Source organism: Crocuta crocuta, unplaced genomic scaffold (genome assembly GCF_008692635.1).
Source record: "Crocuta crocuta isolate KB4526 unplaced genomic scaffold, BGI_CrCroc_1.0 scaffold6, whole genome shotgun sequence".
Taxonomy (NCBI): domain Eukaryota; kingdom Metazoa; phylum Chordata; class Mammalia; order Carnivora; family Hyaenidae; genus Crocuta; species Crocuta crocuta.
In genome coordinates this window covers 2,958,991-2,985,563 of record NW_027531917.1, presented here as the reverse complement: position 1 = coordinate 2,985,563, position 26,573 = coordinate 2,958,991, and the positions used below count along the sequence as shown (strand labels likewise).

General features: G+C 38.5%; 2 protein-coding genes across 3 annotated transcripts in view; both read left to right on the top strand.

Moving 5' to 3' along the window:
* LOC144240491 (cell cycle control protein 50C-like) overlaps positions 1 to 14,159 on the top strand; it is a 60,997-nt gene extending 46,838 nt beyond the window's left edge. Inside the window, exons 8-10 of the transcript XR_013337742.1 lie at positions 2,926 to 3,049; positions 13,407 to 13,581; positions 13,816 to 14,159. The gene's annotated coding sequence lies outside the window, so the exon portion shown is untranslated. The remainder of the gene's footprint in view (positions 1 to 2,925; positions 3,050 to 13,406; positions 13,582 to 13,815) is intronic.
* Positions 14,160 to 18,979: 4,820 nt separating this feature from the next.
* Positions 18,980 to 26,573, top strand: part of TBC1D23 (TBC1 domain family member 23) — a 61,943-nt gene continuing 54,349 nt past the window's right edge. For both annotated transcript variants that reach the window (XM_077774832.1, XM_077774831.1), the window contains exon 1: positions 18,980 to 19,206. In XM_077774832.1, coding sequence (XP_077630958.1) covers positions 19,154 to 19,206 — 53 coding nt within the window. In that variant the 5' untranslated portion in view covers positions 18,980 to 19,153. The remainder of the gene's footprint in view (positions 19,207 to 26,573) is intronic.

Sequence of the window (26,573 nt, the reverse complement as noted above, 5' to 3'; positions counted from 1 at the left end):
CCGAAATCAAGAGTCAGAAGCACAACCTATGGAGCCACCCAGGTGCCTTGTGTAATTGCTATTTTAAAGTCTACATAGCATTCCTTTCTGTGCATGTAGTAATCAGAACTCTTAACTATATCAGCACCCAACTTATACTAGTTAAAAACAACAACAACAGGGACTTAATGGTTTGTGTAACTGGAGTGGGCATGGCTACAAGAGATGTTAAGTATGACTGGACCCAGGTCTCAAACAATGTTTTCAGGAATGTGCCAGCTCTGTCTCTCTTCATCTGTTGCCTCTGCTTGTGTATTGGCCTTTTTGGTCTTAGCTGGGCTTTCTCTATTTGGCTGACAATGCTAGGGTTACATTTGTCTAGTCCTTGACCATAGAGGCAAGAGGAGAGCTTCCTAATTCTAAATTTTTTTTTTAATGTTTTTATTTCTAGGAGAGAGAGAGACAGCGTGAGCAGGGGAGGGTCAGAGAGAGAGGGAGTCACAGACTGAAACAGGCTCCAGGCTCTGAGCTGGCAGTCAGCACAGAGCCCGACGCGGGGCTCGAACCCACGAACCGCGAGATCATGACCTAAGCGAAAGTCGGACGCTTAACCAACTAAGCCACCCAGGTGCCCCGAGAGCTTCCTAATTCTAAAGGAAAAGTCCTAGGAAAGGTTTGTTTATAGCTCTTCTCTAAACCAATCACTGTGGGCTGTGGAGAAGGTAATCTGATTGGTTGCCTTGGGTTATGTGTCTACCATTATGTTTAGGAGGTATGAAGGAGGTGATTAGGGAAGAAACCTCTGATAGGACCTATCACACATACTAAACCCTGAACTTTGAGGTTGTTTCAGTATCTTGGTTAGTATCGATAACCTTGAGAACATCTCGAAGGATGTTACTCCTATAGGATTTTTTCTTTATGAAAAACTAAAGTGTAATTCCTAGATCAAAGAGTATCCAACAGACATTCCTATGGTTCTTGCTGTACATTGCCTTATTGTTTTGCAAAAGAATTGTATCAAAGAAATAGCTTATAAAAAATGAGATCCTATTAAAATTTTAAAGTTCATTTATGCATTCAACAAATACTTGTGTGGCTATGTGCCTGGACGTATTTCCATTTTCAATTACTCAAATGATGCCTTTTCATTTAAACACTTTATTCAAATGAACTTTACAGACATAATATAAATTGTAATCTGAGGCATTATCACCCACCACCTGTTTATTTCATTTCCCTGAGTTTTGCTTTGTTCATCTCTGAATGAGAATATCTGCCAAGCTTTCTCCTCAGGGCCACTGAGGGGATCAAAGATGGAGAATGAGGGGACAAGGAGACAAGGTGCTCAAGGAGTGATGAGAAGATTTTGAGAAGCCAATAAGGTGAATGTGACAGGAAATTTAAAAACTGAGAAAATAAGCTTGTTGCACTGTAAAGCATGATATGAATATAAGACATTATTATTATATGGAGAGGTGCTGCAATAGCAGCTTTATTTTAGTGCCAAATAAGTCATATAAAAATGGCACAAAATTATAACTGGAAAATAAAACCGGGTTTTGAAATTCTGTCACCACCTTTGCAAAAAACATAAGGAAAAAACATTTCTGAAAATGCCTCTTCCTTTAACTGAAAGTTCTTGTTACATTATGACCATTTTATTTTAATACATAGATGAAATGATGAGTTAATAAAAACGAGTGGATGAATTCATGTAGGTTGCTAACTTCCCTCCAAATCTGAGTTACACTGATGAACGAGAATTATTATCCAAGGCATAAAAAAACAAGGCATGTGAATTGTATTCAGGTTTTTGCATAGGCTAAAGCTTTTCAGGGTTAGAGCCATAGGTTTCCCCCATTGACTGGAATCAGTCTTAGAGATCATTTTGTTCAACTCCCTCATTTTACAGATTATTTTGGTGCCATTGCTTCAGCGAAAACTTTCAATATATACTTCTGTTTGGTTAATACTTACCTATCTATTTCAAAAAGACATGTTGTGGCAAATTTGAAAGGTACTTTACTAGGGAAACCATTAGAATTATTACAGAATAGGGGCGCCTGGGTGGCTTAGTCGGTTAAGCGTCCGACTTTCGCTTAGGTCATGATCTCGCAGTTCGTGGGTTCGAGCCCCACGTCGGGCTCTGTGCTGACTGCCAGCTCAGAGCCTGGAGCCTGTTTCAGTCTGTGACTCCCTCTCTCTCTGACCCTCCCCTGCTCACGCTGTCTCTCTCTCTCCTAGAAATAAAACATTAAAAAAAAAAAAAGAATTATTACAGAATAGTCCAAATTATTTAGGAAGCATTTTTATTATGGAATCACAAGATTTAAAAATAGTTGGCATTTATACTTGAAGGTTTATAAGATGCCTTATAAATGAAGGCCTCATTAATCTCTAAAATAAATTCACAGTGGTTTAGTTCCATTGTAAGTAGTGGTGGGAATGGAAAGCTAGAATCTCAACTCTATTGTTTAATTTCAACACATGGTTCAAAGATTTGCATACCATTGGGACCCACAAGCTGTACTGAAGCTTCTTTCTGGGACTTGCCACATAGTGTACACTACTACTATGAAATGGTATCCATTGACTAAAAGACAAATTCTAGGGGCGCCTGGGTGGCTTAGTCGGTTAAGCGACCGACTTTCGCTTAGGTCATGATCTCGCAGTTCGTGGGTTCGAGCCCCGCGTCGGGCTCTGTGCTGACTGCCAGCTCAGAGCCTGGAGCCTGTTTCATTCTGTGATTCCCTCTCTCTCTGACCCTACCCTGCTCACGCTGTCTGTCTCTCTCTCCCTCTCTCCTAAAAATAAATAAAAAAAAATTTAAAAAAATAAAAGACAAATTCTAGGAGAAAGGAAGATTAACTAAGAGCTAAATTATCATTTCTGCTAAATGTCATTTATTTAACTCATGCTTTATAATTTTGTCTTTAATTTTAGCATATGCAAATGTTGGCTCACATGGTTCTCATGGTAAGAAACAGAAGGTATATGGAATACAACTGATACCCAAATGATACCCAAACAGTTCCATTTATTGAGTCACAGATGACCTCAGATTAAGGTAAGGAAACAATTACAAGCAGATGTTTGAAGAGGGAACAGAAAATTCATGAACTAGCCAATTATCCTTCCGATAATATTAGGTATATTCTTTAGAAGTAAATAAAGCAAGTGACAACTATAATTACTGTCATGGTTTTGATTGAAGTATGGTGTGGAGGATAATTTTCTTCTAATTTAAATTTGATCATTAAAATTGTTGTGAGGCCTTGGGCAATTAACAGCACTTAATACAGACAGAGCCACTTGGCATAGCCACAAAGTCTGTAGGCTATGAAGTAGAACAGACTTGGGTTTGAGTCTAGACATGGACCTTTCATTTGTTACTTATGTTACTTATTTCATCCCTTATTTAACTTATATTGAGCATTATCTATGTATCAGACATTGCTTGGGAAATAAAGCTACAAAGCTACAGAAATGAATCACACATGATATTTGCCCTCAAGGACTTATATTTAGTGGCAAGAAATAGGCAACAAATAAACCTATAAAACAAGACTATTAAAACTACAAAGTGGGAGTACTGTGAGGATTAAATGAGATGACATACATAAAATATTTGATACTGGCGCTAGCATGCAATCAGTATATAAAAAGTTTAGTTATTCTTCATTCAATTATTTATTCATTCTTTTTTTTTTCAGTGCTAAATAAGTTTATGGCACTATTCTGGGCATTGAACAAAACTCACGGTAGTATCACCCAGCCCTCAAGGATTACCATATAAAAGTTGGAGGGAGAAAAGTAGAAGTCTGTGTTTCAAATACATAGATATCTCTGGCACAAGGAAGTATTGGATAAATGTAAGTGATCTAGAAGTTAGATAAGTGCAATAGAGAGACAAAAAGAATTGTATAAAAGTATTGCTACAGTAAATGCCTTGATTAAATTGGCTGTCACAGAAGTGTAATTTACCATTACACTTTACCATTAGAAGATTTGCACGCATTTCTCCAATAAGACTCATCACTCAGGTTTTGGAGGAAAGCCAATTTTGGGGTGACTCAGATTTAAAAATCAGTCTGACAAGAATGAAAGATAGTCAAAGGATCAAGAGGAACAAGAAAAAGCAACATTAAAATGTCCATCTTTTGTCCAAGTTGATGAATCTTGCTACAAAGGCAAGAAAAATCAGAAGGAGGTGACTGTCAAGACAGAGAGGGATTGAAGAATAGAGGTAATGGGGGATAGGAGGAGCATGTTCAGTGCTCAGAGAGCATGGACAGTATCAAAGGACAGAAGTTTGTGATCAGAGAAAGGGAACTCATAATCTCAAGGTATGACCTATAACTGTCTCAAGTGGTGGTTCTAGACAGTCATGTTAGGGGCCAGTGGTGGCAGACCTAAGTTATTCCACTCAGGTCTTCCTTTTTAAGAAAGGATTTGCATGTTGCTGTCCAATTCTCCCAACACCATCTGTTAAAAAGGCTGTCTTTTTTCCATTGGATATTCTTTCCTGCTTTGTCAAAGATCAGTTGGCTGTATACTTTTGGGTCCGTTTCTGAGTTCTCAATTCTGTTCCATTGGTCTATGTGTCTGTTTTTGTGCCAATACCATACTGTCTTGATGACGACAGCTTTGTAGACGGAGGAACAAGGGGGAGAAGAAGGGCGGAAATGGTGGGGGAAAGGGAGAGAAGCAAACCATGAGAGACTCTTGAATGCTGACAAAAACTGAGGACTGATGGATGTGGGGGGAGGGGGGATGGGCATGGAGGAGGACACTTGTGGGGATGAGCACTGAGTGTTATGTGGAAACTAATTTGACAATAAACTATTAAAAAAAAAAAAAAAAAGAAAGGATTTGCTACTGAGCTTCAAGAAGTGCGGTTAGCTGACAGCTTCCATCTGTTAGCTTCTTCAAGATCTGCTTAACGTTGGAGCTGAGTTCACATTCTTCATGAGGTGACTCCAAACAATGCCTGAGTAAGGCAGTGGTACAAGGAACTAGCCATTCCCATCCAACACGCACTCCTTGAACATTGGCCACTGTTGTTCTGCTGCTCTCTGTTGGGCTAGCAGAGGAAGCATTGCAGTCTGACCTGCTCAATTCTGCTTAGTCCCCTTTTCTTTTACAGGTGTCACTCCCTCAGAAAACCTTTTGTACTCTTAATTCCACCTTACCATCTGTTGCCAAAATAACCCATCTATAAACTTTAAAGTCTTGTCACATAGATTCTTATTCTGTCCTTATAATAATGGAGGTGATAGAGGTACCTTAGTACTCATGCTCTGCCTTACAAATAGAAAAACTGAAACCCAGAACACTTATCTGTGTTTACATTGGTAGGCTGTGCCAAAGTTATGCCAACATTTTCTCCAAATCTTTTCCAGTCCCAGTGCTCTTTACCTTGGAGATGTTAAGAATAATGAATGGCAATAAAAAGCTCTAAAGGAAGCCACAGTTGAGTATCTGCCAAACTTTGCAGTATTAGTATGAGGTTGAAATGCAAAACATCACTGTAGTGAAAAACAATCCCATACTTAAAGTAGTAGTACATTTTGATTAAAGAGGAGGAGAATTGGGGCTACTGGATGATTCACTTGGTTAAGCATCCAACTTTTGATTTCAGCTCAGGTCATGATCCCAGCATTATAAGATCAAACCCCAAGTAGGGCTCTGTGATGGGTGTGGAGCCTCCTCAAGATTCTCTCTCTCCCTCTCCTTCTGCCCCTCTTCTGTTCACACATGCTCACTCTCTCTCAAAAAAAAAAAAATGGGAAAAGGAAAAGAAAAAAAGGGGAATTATACAAATATTTTATTTCTATCACATTCTCATTTTAAGAGTTCCTTTTGTGTATATTCATGACAATCTTATTAAGAGTCTTTCAGGTGTTCCTTTGCCATCAGCAGATTGGACCAGTCCAGTAATTTCCATCTCCAAGGGAGGGAGTACAATGCCCTTTTGAAATCACACAAACTATTTTACCATAAACCATAAAATTATCACCATAATTTACAAATAACTTCCTTTGCTGAAATCTGATCATTTTTCTTTCCTTCTCCATTCTTTTGAATTTTGAAATAATAAAACATAAAACAAATTTATGGCATTAAATAAAATTTGAGGAAATATAGAAAAGTATACAGAGGACAATACAGGTTGCCCATAATGCCACTGGTCCACTGGTGCATTTTGGCTTTAGACCTTTTAGTCTTCTACCAGTGTGTACACATATGTACATTCATTCCCTTACCCTAAACTTAACACCACACCATGCCCTGGAAGTTGTGACTATAAATAGCTTTAACCCAGGAAGTTCATCCAATTCAAAGCTCCTTTATATTGACATGTAATAAAGTCACTGAAATCCACCTCTTATGCCCAAAATGAATTAAAAATATGTAACTTCTTACATTTTAGTTCTCACAGAGTTAGACCTCAAACTCTGTTCCTCCATGTTTACCTTTTTGCCAAATCCTTGAATACTACCACTGTGGTCCTGGATCGAAGGGAAGCATATAAAAGATGACTTGGACATCCTTTTCCAATGAAGGAAGTATCACCTTTCAATAATCTGTTCGTGAAGGCCCCAGCTCCCCCACCTCTGAGGTCACATTCTGAAGGCAGGTTGAGACTGACCGGATTCTTGAAATGACCTGGACAGAATGAACCTCCTGTAAATACCAGGACAAACAAGCTGTGGGAGGCAAGATTTTGAACAAGAACCATGTCTAGGTGACTCTGTCCAGTGGTGACTCATCACATTTAAGAATCCCATCTGCTTGAAGTTCACTTGTGCAGAGGCATTTGACTGCAAGAACTAAGCATTTGCTTAGATAATAACACTTGCTTTTATGTCACACAAGCATGTGTGTCTAAACAATGTTACTAATGTAGCTAGGCCACAGAAATAGTTTTCTATACAATATTTCTAAACTCGAGATGATAAAAAAGGAGTATGAAATCATAAGTACATAATTAGTGTAAGCAGTTGGTAAAATACAACAGACATCCACAGAACCAAAAGCTCTTCTTGATAAAAGGAGTCTCAAGCAATCTTCCTAAAATTGCACCTAGCATGTCCCTGGGTCTTTTAAGGGACAGGAGCCTGGCAGCCAACATGCACCAACTGCTTCCCATTGGAGTTACATGAGTGCCACCTAGTGTCACTTGTTAAAGCTGAAAGGGGTTTAGATAGACCTCTTAGACCTTCAATTTCCCTGATCTGAGGAAACCAAAGCCCTGAGCACAGAGGTGTTTGAGCAGGCTACATCTATTTGATTAGTGTCTGAGCCAGGCCTAGGAATTGGTTACCCTGCTTTACAGTTTCAGCTGGTGGTAACCTCTGGAGTTTGGGAGTCAGGAGTCCTGGTAGTTGGACTGTGCCAAAGAATAAAGCACAGCCTTCCAGGGCCTCTGGTGCCCCAAGCATTAAACNGAGATCATGACCTAAGCGAAAGTCGGACGCTTAACCGACTAAGCCACCCAGGTGCCCCAACACTTCCTTGTTCTTTAAGTCTTGAGACACACAAGTGATAGAGAGCAGAATCTGAAAGTTAGTATAGTTCTCCATAGGCATTTAATCAGCTCCTCTCCTCCATGATCGACTGACCTCAATCCTGCTGTACAAGTAATCAAATTATTTCCTGCAATCAAGTGCTCTGAAGTCATCAGCTTTAATTCAGGGATGATGCCTCCACTATCGTCTTTCAGGCTTTTTGCCTTTAGCCTCTAGCTTTTCAAATGAAGCAGGTCTGACACCATCTGAGAGACCAGTGCCATTGGAACCATTCAGGCTTTGATTTCCAGAAACCGGGTGTTTTCCAGTTCTCCAGGTAGGGCAGTTTCAAAATTAATCTAGGCCAGTGGTTCTTAATGCTGTGTACACATTAGTATCACCCAAAGGAACTTTTAGAACACCACTGTTCTTGGGTGTGATCCTAGACTAGCAGAGTCAGAATCCCATTGGGTGAAGTTCTCACATTGTTGTGTGTGGTTTTTGTTAAGCTAGCCCTGGATTATTCCAATGTTTAGAAGATTGAAACTCACAGTATTGGGCCGAGCTTGCAATGAATAAGAGAATAGAAGAGCTAAAAGTAAGACAGGTGGGAGCTAGATTAGATAAGCTCTTCGACCCTGGGTCTTGAAGAGAACTGGGTATATACAAAAGGCTCAATAGATGGCGGTAGAAAGGAACTTGTTCAAAGGAAATGGTATAATAATATTGAAGGAATTAACAGTATACTAATTTTAGAATTCTCTTACCACCCTGCATAGGAAACATCTGTGAAGAACCACAGGTAAACTTCTAAGTAGGAGAAGCAGGTAGACAGGACAATATAGAGCAGGAAGAAATATTTCAAACACAAATGTTATTAACATATACATCACCCTCTGCTTCCTTTCCCCTGTCCTATTTTTAATTTCTTGCTCCTTCCATTCAAGTCACATATAGTGTATCTAAAGACACATATAATTAAAGGGGGTCTGCCATGTTTCAAAAGGTTGCCCTATTACTTCTCTGAGCAGTGACCATTGAGCTGAGATGTGAAGAGTAAGTTGTATGTATGTTGGAGTCTGTGTGTGTGTGGATGTGAGGTGATTTTTTTCAAGGCAGAGGTATCATGAGCAAAGTCTATATGTTGAAGGCTTATTCAAGGAACACAGAGGAAGCCAGTGTGAGGGGAAGGGGGACATGGTATGAGAAGGAGCTAGAATGTTCAGGAGGTGCCAAACCAGGAAGGCCTTGTCCATTTGTTTTCCTACACTTATACACCACGTACCACTTTCTCTCATGCATTAAGTCCATCGTGTGTTCTCCTCTTTGCTTTGATCTACTTTTATGATCTCACCTTTATTATCACTGACTGATACTCCTTAGGAACTGCTGATCTCAAGAAAATCTGGTTTTCTAAAATTCCAAACTTTTATTGTTATTAAACATAGTACACACTCAGTTGAAAAAATTCTAACAATTTATAGATGTATAAAGTGAAAGTTCCCTCAAGTCCTATCTACCAAAAACTATAATGGTTAACAATTCTACATATTCGTTTAGACTTTTCCCTGTGGACATCCAAATGGATATCTCCATTTTTTGGAAAAGACAAAATACCAGATACACCATTCTGAAACTTGCTTTTTTCCCCAACTCTTGTTTTATTTAAAAAATTAAATGAAATGTTGAATTGTTTAACAATTCCCAGGGGGAAGTGATTTGCTGTTTGACCCAGCTTTTTAAGGCTATGTAGAACCAGAGTGGAATCTGGTGGAAGAGCTTTATTTTTTATTAACTTTTTCAGCTTTATTTAGGTAGAATTCACAAATAAATTTGGAAGATATTTAAAGTGTACGTGGTGATAATTTGGCATACATATATACATTGTAAAAGGATTCCTCACAATTAGTTGGCACATCCTATAGTTTGTTTTTCATCATAAACATATTTCTATGTCAGTATACATAGCTTTACCTCATTCTATTTTAGCATCTATTTTTTATGTTATTTCATCAATAGATGTGTCATTCAATGATGGACAATTAGGTTGATTCCACTTTTTTTTTTTTTTTTGCCATTACAAACAAAAGAAAACGTCAGTCAGCATCCTTGGATCTACTCTTGCTCAATCGTGCCAATATCTCTATAAGATAAATTCCAAAGGGAATGTTTCAATGAGTATGCATATTTTAGATGATGAGTATTTCCAAATTCCCAACCAAAGCATCACACCAATTCACCTCTGATAGTGGCATAAGAGAGTGCCCATTGCCATTCTCTGTCTCCTGATTGCTGCCTTTCATTTTACAGAAATAACAAGAATCAGAGTTTTACCAAATTCAATCCAATTTCTGGGCCATGGCCTTGTTTACAATAATATACCTAATATGCCTAATATACCCCATTTGCATCAAACGTCTATTCCCACCAGATCCTCTTCCTGAGAGCTCTGGTCCTGCTGTGACCATCATCTATCATCTGGACCACCCACCTCCCTCCCCACATTGTCTCTCATAATCTTTCTCTTCCCACAATCTTTCCACTTGCATTACTTTTCTTCCAGCTCTGTGGCTAATATCTCCACTTAGGGTCTTATTAGCTCCAATTTCTTCCACCTTCAATACAACCTGAACTCATGTCTACATTCATCTTTATGAAAGTCTCTCCTCAGAGTCCTCTCCAAGGTTCTCTCCTATTTGAGAACCTTTAATGTCTCTCCATTCCCTGCCAAATCCTGGCTGAGCTGTCTTTCCCATCATTGGCCTGCTCTTCCAACCACCAACATGCCTGCTGCTTTCCTGCATTTGATCAGGTCATTCCCTCCTTAAAGGTGTTTCCCATATCTTGGCCTGCATAAACCGCATCTATCTGGGTGAACCATAAAGATACCTGGGGAGAGAGCTTTCCAGATAAAGGGAATATTGGAGTTGCAGATTATGTATAGCCTAATCAGACACTAAAAAGACTATGATTAGGCAAAATTTAAGGATTATAATTATGTAGGAGTACAGGCTTTGTCTCTAATGACAAATTATCATCAAATGCTTTGTACAAATCAATAATTTTAAAAATAATATTTTTATGGCAGGAAGAAATTCTTTGGTTTGAGCTAAAAATGATGGCTTGCCTCACTTTGGAAGGATTTCATTAAGCTGATGCAGAAGCATCCAGCTGAGCAATCACACCTACCTGTGATAATTAAATAACAACCCTGAAGTAATGTCTTCCTTCTTCATCTTTTGTGTGTCTTCATTAACTTATTTCCTCATTTAATACAAACAGGACAATCATTTCTACTTCTAAAGTGCTTCTTAAGTCATGAAGATAGAAAACCACTTGCCTATTTAATTTAGCTTGAGTTCAGACTTCATATTCATTCATTGCTAATTCATAGGGTCGTTGGGGGGATTGAGTGAATTAACAGAAGTGCTTAGAACACTACCTGGCACACAGTAAATGCTTTCTAAGCTTGCAGTCATAATGTTTTATGTATACACACTCTCCATTCATTCATTTATTCATATAGCAAATTACAGTTATGTATCCACTACTATGTCAGGCACTGGAAATGTAAACATATTAAACTCTTTCCAAGGATTTCATCTCTAGTGGAGAAAACAAATATATAATAACATGATTAAAGTGTGATAAATGTGATAATTGAGGTGTATTTAAGGGAAAGTAGTAGCAAAAGGCAGAAATGAATAATTATGCTTGAGAGAAAGCGTTACAGGCAAAATGATGCTCAAGTCTTATAGCTACGCATAACCAGTTGAGAGAAGTTAGTAGAGTGTAACAAAGTAGAGGAAATAAGCTTTCACAAAGACATAAAGTCAGGGAGCAGCAGGGTATATCTGAGGCCTTGCAGAGTGACTGATGTACATATTATAAAGGAAGAAGGGAGAATACTTGTGTCTATGAGCGTATTGTATCATGATAAAGAATTTGAACCTTCTTTATAGAGTATGGTGAGCAACTGAAGGATTTGAGGTAGATTTCCATTTTAGAAAATATGCAGCAAGAGGCACAAATTCAAATACATGATCTGAGGATCATGTAATTAACAAATGTGTAAACTGCGGTATGGTCTCAAGTGATGGGGAACGGTGGGGGAGACAAACTGGAAAGTGTATAAAGACATTCAAATGATTTAAAAAAATAACCTTCTGGCTCAGTCAGGATAGCATGAGACTCTTGATCTTAAGAGTTGTGAGTTTGAACCCCATGTGGGGTGTGGAGATTACTTAAAACTAAAATCTTTAAAAAAATAAAAATAACGACAAAATAAAAGCTGCTAAATAAATCTAGACTTGAGTGCTGCCAGTTTGAACTCCTGATGTAGAGGCTATTGACTGCTTAGGGGAGAGTGGAAGAAAGTAGAGACTAATTACAGAATCCCTTCATGTAAAACATAACAAGGAACAAAAGCAAGATAAGAGCTGCAGAAGTGAGGGACCTGACCTGACCTATGTGTAGGGAAGAAAAAAATCCATAGACCCTGATGACCTATGGAAAGGAAGAAGGAAAGAGGCTAGGATAATTCCCGATTTTCTGGCTTAGATGACTGGAAACAAAGATAAAACCCTTTACCTCTACAGAAATGGTAGGGACTGGGGACCTAGGCAGACATGATGAGTTGGTTTTAGGAATGTTGAGTTTGGAGTATTTGTGGGGCATTCAAGTATAAGCTCCCAGTAGATGGCTAGATTTACAGATGGAAAATACAAAAGAAAGTACAAAAATACATATATAGGAGCTATTAGGTTATAGGTGGGAATTAACAACAGAGATGTAGTTGATACTGTACAGAAGAAAAGTATGGAAAAATTATAGAGAAGAATTTTTTAATCTAAATTTATAAAAATGATTTTTATCTATGGTAGTTTTCACATTCATTATATCCTAAGAATTTTTTTCTTTGACTCTATATTCTTCTTAAGTGAATTTGGCATGTAGAAATGACAGTAATAAAATGTACAATTTAGCATGTGTACTGGGAAAACCAGCCTGGAAATAACATATTCATAGAGATTATAACATACTTATGTTTTTTACACACATTGTTAAAAGGATATATCATGTAATTACATTCAATTATGTTAGGTGGCTCCTTACTATTTTATTTGGCAAGACAGACACCAAAAAGGATGAGTCCAAGAGTATGAGGTGAATGGAGACAGATCATACATAATGAATAGTACAACCATTGTCTAAGAATGCTGTTTACAGATTGTGTGTGTGAGCCCATAAAAAGCAGTAAGATTTTAAAATTTAAGCTAATTCCAGCTAACATATTGTTTACTATCCCTATTTTCAACTAGCAGGGACTCAACCCTAATAAGAGCCTTTTGTCTAGAATGTTTGAAAACAAATTTGGAATGAGGAAGGGGTGAAACAGGATCCCACATTAAAGCATAACCATCGCAGACCCAGGAATAGGTCAATCCCCATCAAAATGTTTACTTTGGGTCCATCTACATAACCTATTAAGAGTCAACTTCAATTAGCAAAGACAATGACTAGAAGGATAATGGAGAAATATAGTTTCCAGATCTTTTTTTTAAATCACTGTTTGCTTAACACTTTTAAGTGAATTAAAAGCAGATGTTGAAATTGTTGCCAACTGCTGACTTGTCATCTGTGAATGGGAATTCATTTGGTTTTGTTCATCATTAAATTAAATGTTAGGTTTCAGTAGTTTAAAGAATCCTGAAATGCAGGTCCTAATGGGATTTTAAAAGTTACAAATAACTGAAGTAATTCTGATCATTGTAAAGACATCTGTCCTTGTAAGATAAAAAGAAAAATTCCTGGAAAAGTTTAGAATTCTGAAACTCAAAAATCATTATTTTGAGACAGGAATCAATATTTTGATATTCAACAAAAACTTCTGAATACCATCTATACTTTCAGCCCTGAATTTGGTGTAATGAAGGCTACAAAAGAACTTGAAAATGGTTGTCATTCTCAAAGTGAAAGAATACAAGATGCTGTATGACTCCGTACCCACATTAGGGGGCCGTCAAAAGTTCAGAGGAAGAACAGCTGGAGGAGAGCTGAAATACATGAACAGGGACCCAAGGAACAGGTGAATGTACAGAATTTAATATTACCTCAAGTGGCGGTCAGGTTCTAAGAGGTCTCTCAGTGATTTTTACCTTTGGTTATTCAAGCCTTTTTGTAGTTTCCTCCCATGTTGAACAGAGCTGCCCTGTGTAACTGATAGGATATTTCAGAAATGATGAGTGTGTGGACTTTTTGAGGCTAGGTCATAAAAAATACTGTGGTTTCAATCTTGGTCTCTCTTAAACTCTCACTCTAGGGGAAGCCAGACTCCATGTTAAGAGGACACTCAAGCAGCCCACGGAAAGACTTATCTGGAGAGGACTGTGGGCCGATAGCCAACGCCAACTTGTCAGGCATGTGATGAGCCAATATGGAAGTGGATCCTCCAGACCCAGTGAAGCCTTCAGATGCTTTCAGAAGCCTCCAGATAACCTCAAGACACCCTGACTCAGAGCATCCACTTACCTGCTTCTAAATTCCTGACCCACTGGAATTGTGAGATAACAAATGTTTTGGGACATTGAGTTTTGGGGTAATTTTTAAAGTAGCAATAGATTAATATAATTTATTAGGTCTCACCTAAGAATGCATAAAAATCAAGAAGAGATTGATAAATATGAATAAAAGAACAAGAGTTGTAATCATTCCTTTTTTAAAAAATGCTATAATAAAAAAATGCTATAATATTATAACAATCTCTTCTACACTAATATAATAAATGACCACACAGATCAATTCACAATCCCTACCTTCCCTGATCCCAACCAGCTGTAAAGGTGAATGAACTCATCCATTCAAAAATACTTCAAAAAAACCCACAAAGCCCTGAGTTCACTTAACAAGTATTTATTGAGGATAAACTATGCATCCATCAAAATATGAATTAAGTACACATACTAAAATATAAATTACATAATTATATGGCATAGTACAGCACAGAATAGATGAAAAATATTTTTGTTTTCTATAATTTCATTTAAAACCAAGAAACTTAAATTTTCCCTTTATAAAAATTGCAACTTGATTTTGTCTAAAGATAATATGGCATAATTCTACACCTTCCTATTTGGGTGTGGGGATACAATTAGCTGCACAAATGCAGGCAAGTAACACACCCTATGTGGATGACTGGGTGTGCCTTTTTTGGGACACACATCTTGAAATGGCTATACTTTACAGAGATCCAGAAGGTCACCACAATTAGTGTCACTTTAGTATAGCATCGGGCCTATAAAATAAGATTCCAACTCCCTCTGCTCCAGAGGGATATAAAGAATTACAAGAGAGGCACCTGGATGGCTCAGTCAGTTAAGCGTCCAACTTTGGCTCAGGTCATGATCTTACAGTTTGTGGCTTCGAGTCGCACTTCGGGCTCTGTGCTGACAACTAGCTCAGAGCCTGGAGCCTGTTTCAGATTCTGTGTCTCCCTCTCTCTCTGACCCTCCCCTGCTCACACTCTCTCTCTCTCTCAGAAATAAATAAAACATTAAAAAAAAAAAAAGAAATACAAGAACAGAAAGACTTCCTAGTATCATTGGTGAAATCTTTAAACTAGGAGAAAAGAGAAATGTAAGAAAATACAGACAGATGATTTCATAATAAAGTCTTTTCTGGCTCTTGAAAAGGGCTTTTACAAAAATGTTTATTTATTTTTGAGAGAGAGAGAGAGAGCACCCGTGAGCATGAGTAGGGGAGGGGCAGAGAGGGCAGAGTGAGAAGGGGACAGAGGCTCTGAAGCAGGGTCTGCACTGACAGCAGCAAGACTGACGTGGGGCTCCATCTCATGAACTGTGAGATCANCTGGGAGGGAGGGGGGTGGGATGACCAGGGGAAGGGCAGGGGGAGGGGGAGAAAATCCCAAGCAAGCTCTGCACTGTCAGCACAGAGGCCAGTGTGGGGCTTGATCCTACAAATTGTGAGATTATGACCCAAGCCAAAATCAAGAATCGGACTCTTAACCGACTGAGTCATGCAGATGACCCCCATACTATTTTTTTTAAAGCACATAACAATTGAGGCAAATGGCCAGACTCAGATTTGTTTTAAAGCACAAAATACTCAGAAGTTACACCCATAAAAATTTGCAGCCAGCTAGAAAATTATCCTGTGTCCATAGTGTGGTCCTTGTCATCTCAGGAAGTGAGGTGTGTTGCGGAAAATGTGGACAAACCAGATTCAAAGCAAGAAGAAGAGCTTATGATAAAAGACAAACAAAAACAACCCATCAACCAGAAGGTCAGTACTAACTCAGCAGCTTGGAGATTAACAACTGAGTGTGGTGTTGGCCCTTCCAGAAGAGCAGGCAAGATGAGGGGAAAGTGTGGATGACCCTGGTCCAGAGCAAGAGAAGGAGGAGACAGGGCTTATGGGCAGCCCTGTCCTACCACTGAGATCTGCGGTAACTGCAGCTTGGATGTTTACCAGCCAAACATGGGCAAACACCAAATACCATGGAGAGTAAACCAGTAGAACTTATTCAGAGGAGCCAAAGGCATACCAAGTTTCAAGGACTTCACCTAATAACCAGATTCCTAGAATTTCCACCAGAGGAAGAGGATGTCATCTTGGTGAATACCATGAACAGAGTCAACTCAGCAGAACACAGAATAGGTTGATGAGTAAAGAACAAATGATATAAATATTCCAGAAAATATTATTAAACAGTTTCAAGTGAAATCCTGTCCTCATTTGGGTTATACATAAATATCATAGTGACCCTATCTAGGACTGGCTACATAATTTGTGGGAGGCCCAGCGTGAAATGAAAACAAGAGATCTCCTGTTCAAAAATCATTAAGAATTTCAAGATGGCAATAGCAGAGCACTAAACCAAGTGCAGGGCCCTTCTAAGCATGGAGTCTTCTGTTGTGGCACAAGTTTCATGCTCATGAAGCTGACTCTAGCCCTATTAAAAAAGAGTGGAAGACAGAAGTTTTGACTTTACTTCTACAGTGACGAACTGCTTGAAATGTCAAGTGATATATTTTTAATGGAATAATTTTTTTTTTTTTTTTTTTTACCACATAGAGTATAAAGCAATCACTGATTTACTAAACATGGGGGCACCTGGGTGGCTCAGTCGGTTACGCATTTGACTCTTGATTTTGGCTCAGGTCATGAACTCACAGTTCTGGAGTTTGAGCCTCACATTGGGCTCTGTGCTGACAGTGTGGAGCCTCCTTGGGATTTTCTCTCTCTCTCTGTCTCTCTCTTTCTCTCTCTCTCTCTCTGTCCGTCGCCTGCTTGTGCTCATATGCTCTCTGTCTCTCTCCCTCAAAAATAAACAAATAAACTTTAAAAAATTGTACTGGGGCACCTGGATGGCTCAGTCAGTTGGGCATCAGACTTCAGCTAGGGTCATGANCTCACATTCTCTGTCTCTCTCAAAAATAAATTTAAAAAGTGTACTAAACTTGAGTTACCGTTGAGGATTAGAAACACATTAAGCAATGAACAACTGCTTGTCAAGTCACTGACTTAGTAGTTTTTAAAACTATTTTAGAAAAGCTTCTGAAAACCCATTGACAATTGAAGGGCCATAGAGGAGGTCTTGAAGTTAGGATGATAAATTGACCTAGATTCATGCCTTTTATTCTCTTTAGGTGGTTGTCTTCAAAACTCTCATTCCATGTTAAAGGAAATTTTCCCACAGAAAGATTGAACAGCACGAAAAGATCCTGGGCTTGGAAGTGGTGGAATAACATGTGGCTCTGTATTATCCCCTTTTTTGGAAAGAGAGTGAACATGGTTTTGGTTGTTAATGAAATGGCTGGACTACATTTTGTGCTTATTTAATCAAATAGTTTTAAAGTATGAAAAAAAATGTATACCAAAGTATAGACTCTATAAGGAATACTGAACACCTATTATACTACATTTCTCAGCTAGAGATTCCACAGGTAACAAATTTGTCCAAACCTCTGCACTAAGAGACCTGACCAAACTCCAGCATGGTTTCTAGCAACTTAATGCCATGTCCCGAGGAAGACTCTAGCCCCGCCATGTAAACCTAGCTCCTCATTAAAAAGCTTGATTGAGAAAGTTCAACTACCAAGAGCCAGCCCTGATGATGGGTTCCTGACCTCTCTTTCTTGGAGCATTAGAAAGAGCTTAGAATTGTACATATGTTTCTCTTATGACTCAGAAGTGTCCCTCTCAGGGACCTGAGATTCATTACTTTGAAATGTAATCATGGGAAGGATAGGGCTGCTGTCTCCCAGCGTTTGTGGGAGGATAGAATCCCCACTTCAAAAATTGCCAGCTAGCAGACACAGCTGGCTTAATCACACTGGCTAACTCTTTGTAATTTTTCACTTCTCTGACTCTAATGAACCCCCATTCTCTCCACTCCCTCATTCTCCCTTTAAAACCTCTAATCATCTCTGCACCAATTGGAATGGAGCTCTGCTCTTTCCCCTACTGTCAGTAGTTTCTGAATAAAACCTGTTTTCACTGCTTTAACTATTGTCTGGCTGTGTGAGAACTGCCATTCCAATTTTTCTATCATTCCCCTTTATTTTCTAAAGCACGTATGCGTCTATTCACAAAAAATATATTGTCTTGCCACCAAATATAAATAAAACCATACTTTACCTATCCTTCTGCAATCTCTTTCGTTCATTTAACATATTTTTCAGATTTATTCATAGTGTTGCCTGCATCTCTACTTCATTGATGTTGGTTCCACGGCTTGCAAAACCATTTCCCTACGTCCATCCTCCTGGGCTTGTATACACCAGTAATGGTCAAGGGGAGACAAGACGCTAGTGCTCTAATGGTGGCGGTGGTGACTTAAACCAAGCTTGGATGTGGAGGCCGAGGTGCCCATACATGTGGAACGAACAAGAAGTAGGGTGGGAAGAGAAGAAACGAGGTAGCTCGGTTTGGAACTCCAAGGGTTCTAGAAATCTAAACGTGGATTTGACTTTGCCGGGTATTAGGAAGATATATATACAAAGGCGGGAGGCTGGAGCATATTTCTTTTACCTTTTTAGCGCCTTTTTCCCCCCAAACAACTTTCAAGTATTCAGACAGAAAGTAGGGGGCCTCCATTTGACCGCGACCCACAAATAGGGGTGGGCGTGACCTTTCCCTACACCCAACTCTTTCCCCAAACCCAGTTGTTAACAGTAGGAAACCACTGAAATGTTGCTATCCTCCTACGCTCACCTTTCCTGTGGAATTCCCCCCTCTCTTCCTCTCTCCATTAGTTAGGACTCCCAATGCTAAGTACGACGCCAAGATACACTGAAGAAGCCAAACGGACGCTAAGAAACGACGCCCACAAGGGCCTTTTACCGGGTCACGCTCCTTCATCAAGCTCCGCCCACGCCATCCGCCCAGTCCCCGCGGCATGCCGGGACATGTAGTCTTTGAAGGGGCAGCGGCTTTGACCGAGTCTCCTCCCCCAAGCTGCCTTTCGTCGTCGGGACGTCGGGACGTCGCGGTCCTCCCTTCTCTTGCCTCCTCCCTCTTTCTTTCCCTCTCCAGAAGCTCAGTCCCAGACTTCCGAGAACCTTTTACGACATTGGGTCTCAGAGTCGGTCCCGGCGCCAGGTCCACTTTTCGGCAAAGTGACGTGGACGTCAACAGCAATGGCGGAAGGAGAAGAGGTCCTGCCACTGCCAACGTCGAACGGTGACGGCTGGTGAGTGGTAGCCCGGAGCTGATTCTTTCTACCTCTCTGTTCTTCCCTCTCAGTATCCTGCTCGTCCCTGAGGCGCCAGCAGGCTCCGGCCTGGAACGGGAAGACCCCGTCCTGGACAAAGTCCAGCGCCCTGCCCCGCCCCCTCTGCTGGCCAGGTCCTCTTAGCCGGCTCCATCGAGTCAAAGGGTCTGAGGCCGGACACCAAGTGATAGGGGTGTCGTTCAGGTATTGGGCCTCAGTTAGGTCCTCCTGTTTCGTTCACCGGTTTCCAAAACGCGCTGGAGAGGGTGGCTTCAGGGCTGGGTTTGGCCAGAGTTCCTGGCCCGGGGCGTTAGAGTAGGTTGGTAGGGAACGAAGTTAGAGAAGAGGCACTGCAATACCATTTGAAGAAAAGACACTTGAAATTACCACCGCAACGTTTGCCTGAGAGGTTGAGAGAGACATCCGGGGAGGATCCCTCCCAGAGAGTTGAGATATTTTTTATACTCAAATTTTTATTTCTCATTTTGCGTTTCAGCAGTTTCTGCCATTCGCCTCACACAAGTTGACTTTTTTCTTCCCATCTCTTTCTTCCTGCCGCTCAATCTACACGGCTTTTGGATGTTTTGTGGACATTGCTCTTGCTGCTCACAAGCCTTTGCGTGCTTGCCTGACTTATTATACTCGGGGTCGTGGAGGGGGCGGGGACCTCCAATAATTATTTGGTAGCCTTTAGTCACTTAGTGTTGTTAATCTTTGGAAAAGGTTTCCTACTTTTGAAATAGTTGATCTTTACAATACGTTTTTAAGACAACATAAAAAAATATGGAACCTTTAGAAGCTTGTTGAATTTTTATATTTAATCTAAGTATATTGACCACATGTATTAGTTTTAGATTTGCTCTTTCATCATATGACATGTAGATAGCTCATGTAATAAGCTGTTTGCCTAAAAATAACAGGACATTTTACACATGGACTTTGAGAAAGAAATGAAAATCGTTGGCAGGGATAGATAATATAGTAGTTGAGAAAGTCAGTTCTCAACTAGCAGACGTCCAGAATCCCCTTAGTGCATGCATGTAGTCGCTAAGGTGTAGGAGGAAAACTTACTGGCAACTTAGATGGAGGTTCTTGTCTCAATTTGTTTATGTTGAAGCTGTGACAGGTAAACTGAGTAACAAGGTAAAATTGATCCAGTTCTTTCGGAATGTGAAAGTGTTATGGGATTTCTGGAAGGCAGGAACCACTTCCATTTGCAGTCATTAGAGAAGGCTTCACGGAAGCAAAGGTGTTTGAATTAGGCCTTGAAGAATCTAGACTAGTGCTGTCCACTAGAAGTATAATGTGAGCCACATATATAAACTAAAATTTTTTTTTCCCCCTAAGACTTTTAAAGTAATTTCTACACCAAACATGGGGCTCAAACTCACAATCCCCAGATCAGGAGTTGCATGCTCCACTCACTGAGCCAGCCAGGCACCCCTGTAGTTTAAAACTTTCTAGTAGCCACATTAAAAACTAAAAAGAAACAGTTTCAATTCTTATATTTATATCTGAAACATTATTTTAGCATACTGTTCTTTAAAAAAGGCAATTAGATAATTTTACATCTTTTTTTATATGAAATCTTCAAAATTTCACGTGTACTTTACCTTTACCCTACATCTCATTTGGATCTAGCCACATTTCAGGTGTTAAATAGCCACACATGGCTAGTGACTAACATGGGATAGTGCATTCAGATCAACAGATGGGAAAGGCCTTTGAATGGAGTAAATAGCATGACGATGACATAGCAAGAAAACTAATGATTGTTTGGAGAGTAATGACTAGAACTTCGTGAAATTGGCTGTCTTGGAAGTGTGAATTGTTTCCAGCTGCCTCTGATCAGCTTATTGGAGGTCATCAGGAGAAATGTTTCTAGAGTTAAGGTATCTTTGAGGAGTTCTTAGGGTTGTGGACAGGAGACTGTTCACAGAGGCAAGGAACATGGAATTAATGGCTGTTAAAGGTAGCATTTGTTTTTTTCCTAGGCTTGTTCTGTCTTTTATGTGACTTTCTATTTTTGTTGTTTTTATTTTCATGAATGGAGGAACCCTGAGGTGTTCAGTGATTTCTGGTCTCCTTCCGTTCTCATGTAATCTTTGTCCATTTTCTATGCTCACTGAACTCAGCAGTGAGTGAGTTTGAATACAGAGAAGACATTGGATTTGGAGCCATAGATTTGGTACAGCCTCTGTTCTTAGACTGGTGAATGGGTTGTTATGGAATAGAGAGGATTTATTCTTTTTTTAAAAAAATCACATTTCTATTGTAATTTTTTCAGATGGAAATTTTTCTGAAATGTGTTACATATCCCATTGCCTAACCTGAACTCATCTCAGTGACTTAGGGTCGTTCAGTGTACAGATGTAAGTGTATAAGAATAAAACTAGGTCCCTGTCCTCAAGGAATTTGTGGTCTAGTTAGAGGAGGTACATTTAAGAATGTCAGTTACTGTTATACTTCTGTAGTATAGTGAGACCTGTCTAGGCAGATAGAGTATTTTGTTGCTATCTATGTTAAATGGACTCCAAAGCGATCCCTTTTTGAAATTGCTTTTTATATTTTTTTTTTCTGTTTTCTTTCTTTGTTGTTAGTGGTATTTCCTAGTTTGTTTTTAATCTGTGAAGCTGGGTAGCTCACCACATTAAAATTATGTATCAATTTGTAAAAAGGCTCAGGATGGGGACTAATACTTATTTACTGATTTTCAGTTATGTTCGAGGTTAGTGCTTCTCGAAATTTAAATGTACATTGGAATTATCTGAGGATCTTGTTAGAAAGGTCGAAGCTGGTTCAGTACATTTGCTTGGGACCTGAGATTCTATATTTCTGACTGACTGGCTTCTAGATGATGGCAATTCTGCTGGTTCATGGACCACATTCTTTAGCAAGATTCTGAATGATGTATAACTCAAAATGAGTTGGCCAGAGGAATACATCTCTATATGTTATATAATCTGTTATATTTTGTCACCTAACGCATGCTGTAATTTATCTGATTACATGTTTTACCATTGCTCTTTACATAGTGGACTTCTTAAGTGCAGTGGCTGATAGCAGGTGGCTCAGTAAATGTTTATTGTCTGCATGACTTTTGTCAAATCATGTGCAATAACATATCAAGCTGTCGTTTCATATACATTTTCTGACTTCATTGTTTTTGACTGTGTAATGGTCTGCTTGTATAATGCTCACCTTTTATGGGAAGCCAAGGAAATCAAAAAATACTCAGCTCACTTTCTAAAACTGCAGCCACATTAGCTCGGAGCATGTGGAGAAAGCTTTAAAAATGCTTACAAGTTTGAAATTATTTAAATTTAAATAATTAAGCTACAGATTTGTAAAAATCAAACATGTTAAATTATTATAGTTCAAAGACTGATAATTACTCTTCTCAATATTAAAGAAATTGGTCTTGGATTTAAACATGTTTATCATTTTCTGAGTTTTTTTCCCTGACATGATACCTAAAGATCTAAAGTCATGATTTAAAAAATGTTTTCTGGGGTCATCTGAGTGGCTCAATCAGTTAAGTATCTGACTCTTGACTTTGGTTCAGTTCATGATCTCATAGTTGTGTGATTGAGCCCTGCATCAGGCTCTGTGCTGAGAGTGGAGCCTTCTTAAGATTCTCTCTCTCCCTCTCCTCCACTCACTCTCTTTGAGTGCACATGCTTGCTCTCTCTCAAAAACAAGTCAAAAAAATTATTTGTATAGGTATTAATTTTACAACTGTTGGTATTCTGAGTTTGTTTAGTTTAAAATTTTTGTACAGTATTCACTTTATTTATTTTTAATTTTTAAAAATGCTTTATTTATTTCTGAGAGAGAGAGACAGCATGATCAGGGGAGGGTCAGAGAAAGAGGGAGACACAGAATCTGAAACAGTCTCCAGACTTTGAGCTGGCTTTTCAGCACAGAGCCCGATGCGGGGCTTGAACCCACGAACTGTGAGATCACAACCTGAGACAAAGTCAGAGGCTTAACTGACTGAGCCACCCAGGCGCCCCTCACTTTAAAGTTGTGATTTTAATTTATTGCTAAACTCTTCTTAAATTATTGCTAAAGTTTTCTTAAAGTATAAAAGTATCAGTTCATAAAGAAGCTTCTATTCTTAATTTGAAATGTGAATAGAATTGTTTTGAGAATAATAGGGTCTTTTTCAAAGTTTTGTGCAGTCTGTAAATAGTGCTTTCATTGCTTCTCATTTCATAAGCATTGAAACATGAGGAGAGATTTAAGGAGTGGGTGATCGCAATTTCAAAAATGATATAATCAATAAAGAAGTACATTTAATATGAAAGAGAATGGAACTCATTTAAGAGGAATAATGAAGCTTGTGGTTCTGGGCAGACTAGGTAGTACCTTACAAAAAATGAAGAGACTATAAAACTTATTGTCTTGAATTAGGTGTTGTTTTTTAAAAATGTTTATTTATTTATTTTTAAGAGAGAGAGCACAAGTTGGGGAGGGACAAAAAGAGAGAGGGAGTGGCTCCTGCATGGCTCAGTCGGTTAAGCATCTGACTTCGGTTCAGGTCATGATCTCACAGTTCGTGGGTTCGAACTAGCTCAAGAGCCTGGAGCCTGCTTCAGATTCTGTATCTCCCTCTCCCTCTGACCCTCCCCTGCGCGCTTACTTTCTCTCTGTCTCGCTCTCTCTCTCAGAAATAAATAAAACATTAAAAAATTAAAAAAAAAAAAACAAGAAAGAGAGAGGGAGACACAGAATCTGCTGTCAGCACAGAGCCGTACGCGGGGCTCGAACTCACAAATTGTGAGATCATGACCTGAGCCGAAGTTGGATGCTTAACTGACTGAGTCACCCAGGTCGCCCCAAGTTAGGTGTTCTTAAGTGATAACTATTTGATTTGGTAAGCTATAAGTAGAGTGAAGGCAATGATTAGAAATTAAGAAGACTTATTTTGCTTATACTGTTTACATTAAGGTTTTTCTTATAATTCAGAATTTACTGGCTTTAAAGGTATTTCCTAAATAATAATTCACTTTTAGGATTTTGCTCCTGTGGATATTTTAATATCCACAGGTAAGAGTTAGTAATTGGTTTTTGAACGTCAAAAAAAGTATTCAATATCATTTACTTTTACTATAGAGAGTACAGTTCCCCATCTTGGAGGCAACTCAGGTAATTCTGGAGCACCCAGTTAAGTGTACTGCAATATGCACACAGCCAACTTCTGTCTTCTGAACAGATTTGATAAAATATGCTGGTGCTTATGCTAAAATGTGGATTCTACTTGGCATCAACCAAAAGCAATGGCTTCCTTCATGTGTCAAAAAGCAAAATAGAGTTTAGCAAAGGGTTATAAGTCATCCAGCAAATATTAACTAAATGCTGGTTATATTCAAACTGCTGTGTAGTGTTTTAGGAAAAAAACTGAGACAGATTTAAACCACAGCTGGCAGTGTTCTGCCTTGCTTGGGCATTTCAGTTTTTTCATCTTTTTAACCATAGTAGTCAAATAATATGTGAAGATACCTAAATACTGGTGCTTTGGGAAGTTATACACTCTAGCAGAATAGAATAGGATTATACAGCTTGAAAGGGGACAGTGCTTGAAGTGACTTAGATATTGAGAATTATAAGTGGAAGATAAATCAGTCCCTTATATTAGGCTTACAAGAGAAATTGTTTCTTGTGGAAATGCAAGAGCAGTAAGTTCAGAGCCAATTTTAAGAAAGCTATTTCCTGAAATTTAATGTACATTGTTTTTAAGAGTCTGTCTAACCTTTGACCGAAGCTGAGAAAATGATCAGTAATTAAATCATTTGTTTCAAGTCTTCTTTCTTTTTCTTGAGGGTTAAAGGAGTTTTTTCTTATTCATAAGCTGACATGGCATTTCATAGTTGGGTGGGAATGCTGTAGTTTATGCTTTTCTTGCTTTAAAGCAGTTGTTACATAAAACTTTTGCTGTGGTGATATTTAATAATTTTAGCAAGAAAATTTGTTTGTGTAGGGCTTTATCTTGTATGTAATGCTTATATATGCTGTCTCATTTGGCTCTTACAAAAGTTCTATGAGAAGGGGAAGTTATGAATTATTGTAGTTTTCTTGTTAGAGATGAGAAGATAGGGCTAGGGTGGTCAGGTGACAAATCCAGTTAGTGAGACTTTATCTTTTTAAGCCCTGTGCTCTTTCTAAAGTGTAATGCATATACATTATGTAGTTCACATATAGTTGAACAGACACCTAGAGAGAGCCCAATTTAAAATATGGTAGTCCTGTACTCAATCAGTCTTGTGTTTGAAAGACACAGTATTCTAAGATGTGCGTTGTTGAACATATATGTATTTGTTATCTGTGGCACCTATAAAGCTGTAAGGATATGCATACCTTGTCTGTCTTATATACACAAGAAGGAACAATTCATGATTGATATGGTGGAAAGTGATACAGAGCGTTATGTACTATAGCTTTATACCTCTTGGTTTTCATAATGTGTTCTTTAGCCTTGCCAAAAATAGATTAGGTTTTTGATCTTGAGATATTATGGTTATATAGTACACCTAAATAATATATACATATATATGTCGAATATTTAAATGTGTTTGTATAATAAATTATATGTTAAGTATATATTACTATATCAGTAATTATNCTGTCTTTCTCTCTCTCCTAGAAATAAATAAAACATTAAAAAAAAAATTTAAAAAAAAGAAAATATAAGTAATTATACAGCTTAGTAACTTTATTAGCTCAGTAATTTTTCTGTTGTTTTTATTCAGGGATATTGGAGAAATAAGAAACTTGGTTTTAAAATAACTCTATTGTGGTTACTTCCCCTTTTTGGGAATTTCTAGCCTTTGTTTTGAAGTATAAGAGTGACCCATTGAAGAATGTTTGTATTTCATATAAGTGTGTAATTAAGTACCAGAATTTCTTGAGATTTATTCTGTAGATTTTATTTAGATTTAACCACTGGCATGAAAGTAAATGAGACTCTCTTTAGTCAAATAAAGTATCACTGAAGGTTGGAATACAGGTTTAAAAAAAAATCTATTATGTATTTCTTTGCCAAACTAATCTCCATTGGTAAAGTACCCTTGGAAAAACTTGCCCAATGATGTAAAAGTGTTGTAACTTCACTTGTAGTAGTGTTCCTTTATTTTCTAAAATGATGGTTTCAAGGAAAGGAATGTTGGTAGTGTCTTTTCTCATTACATTTTGGACAAATTGGAAATTTGTGATAGAAAGAGGTAATGTGCTGTTTTGTGTTGATTTGTGCTTCTTTCATCCCGTTCTTTCTCTTGGGCAAAGGACATACTCTATTTTCCAAGTAAACTACTGCTTTGGTTGGAAGAAAATAATCTTGTGCCTTT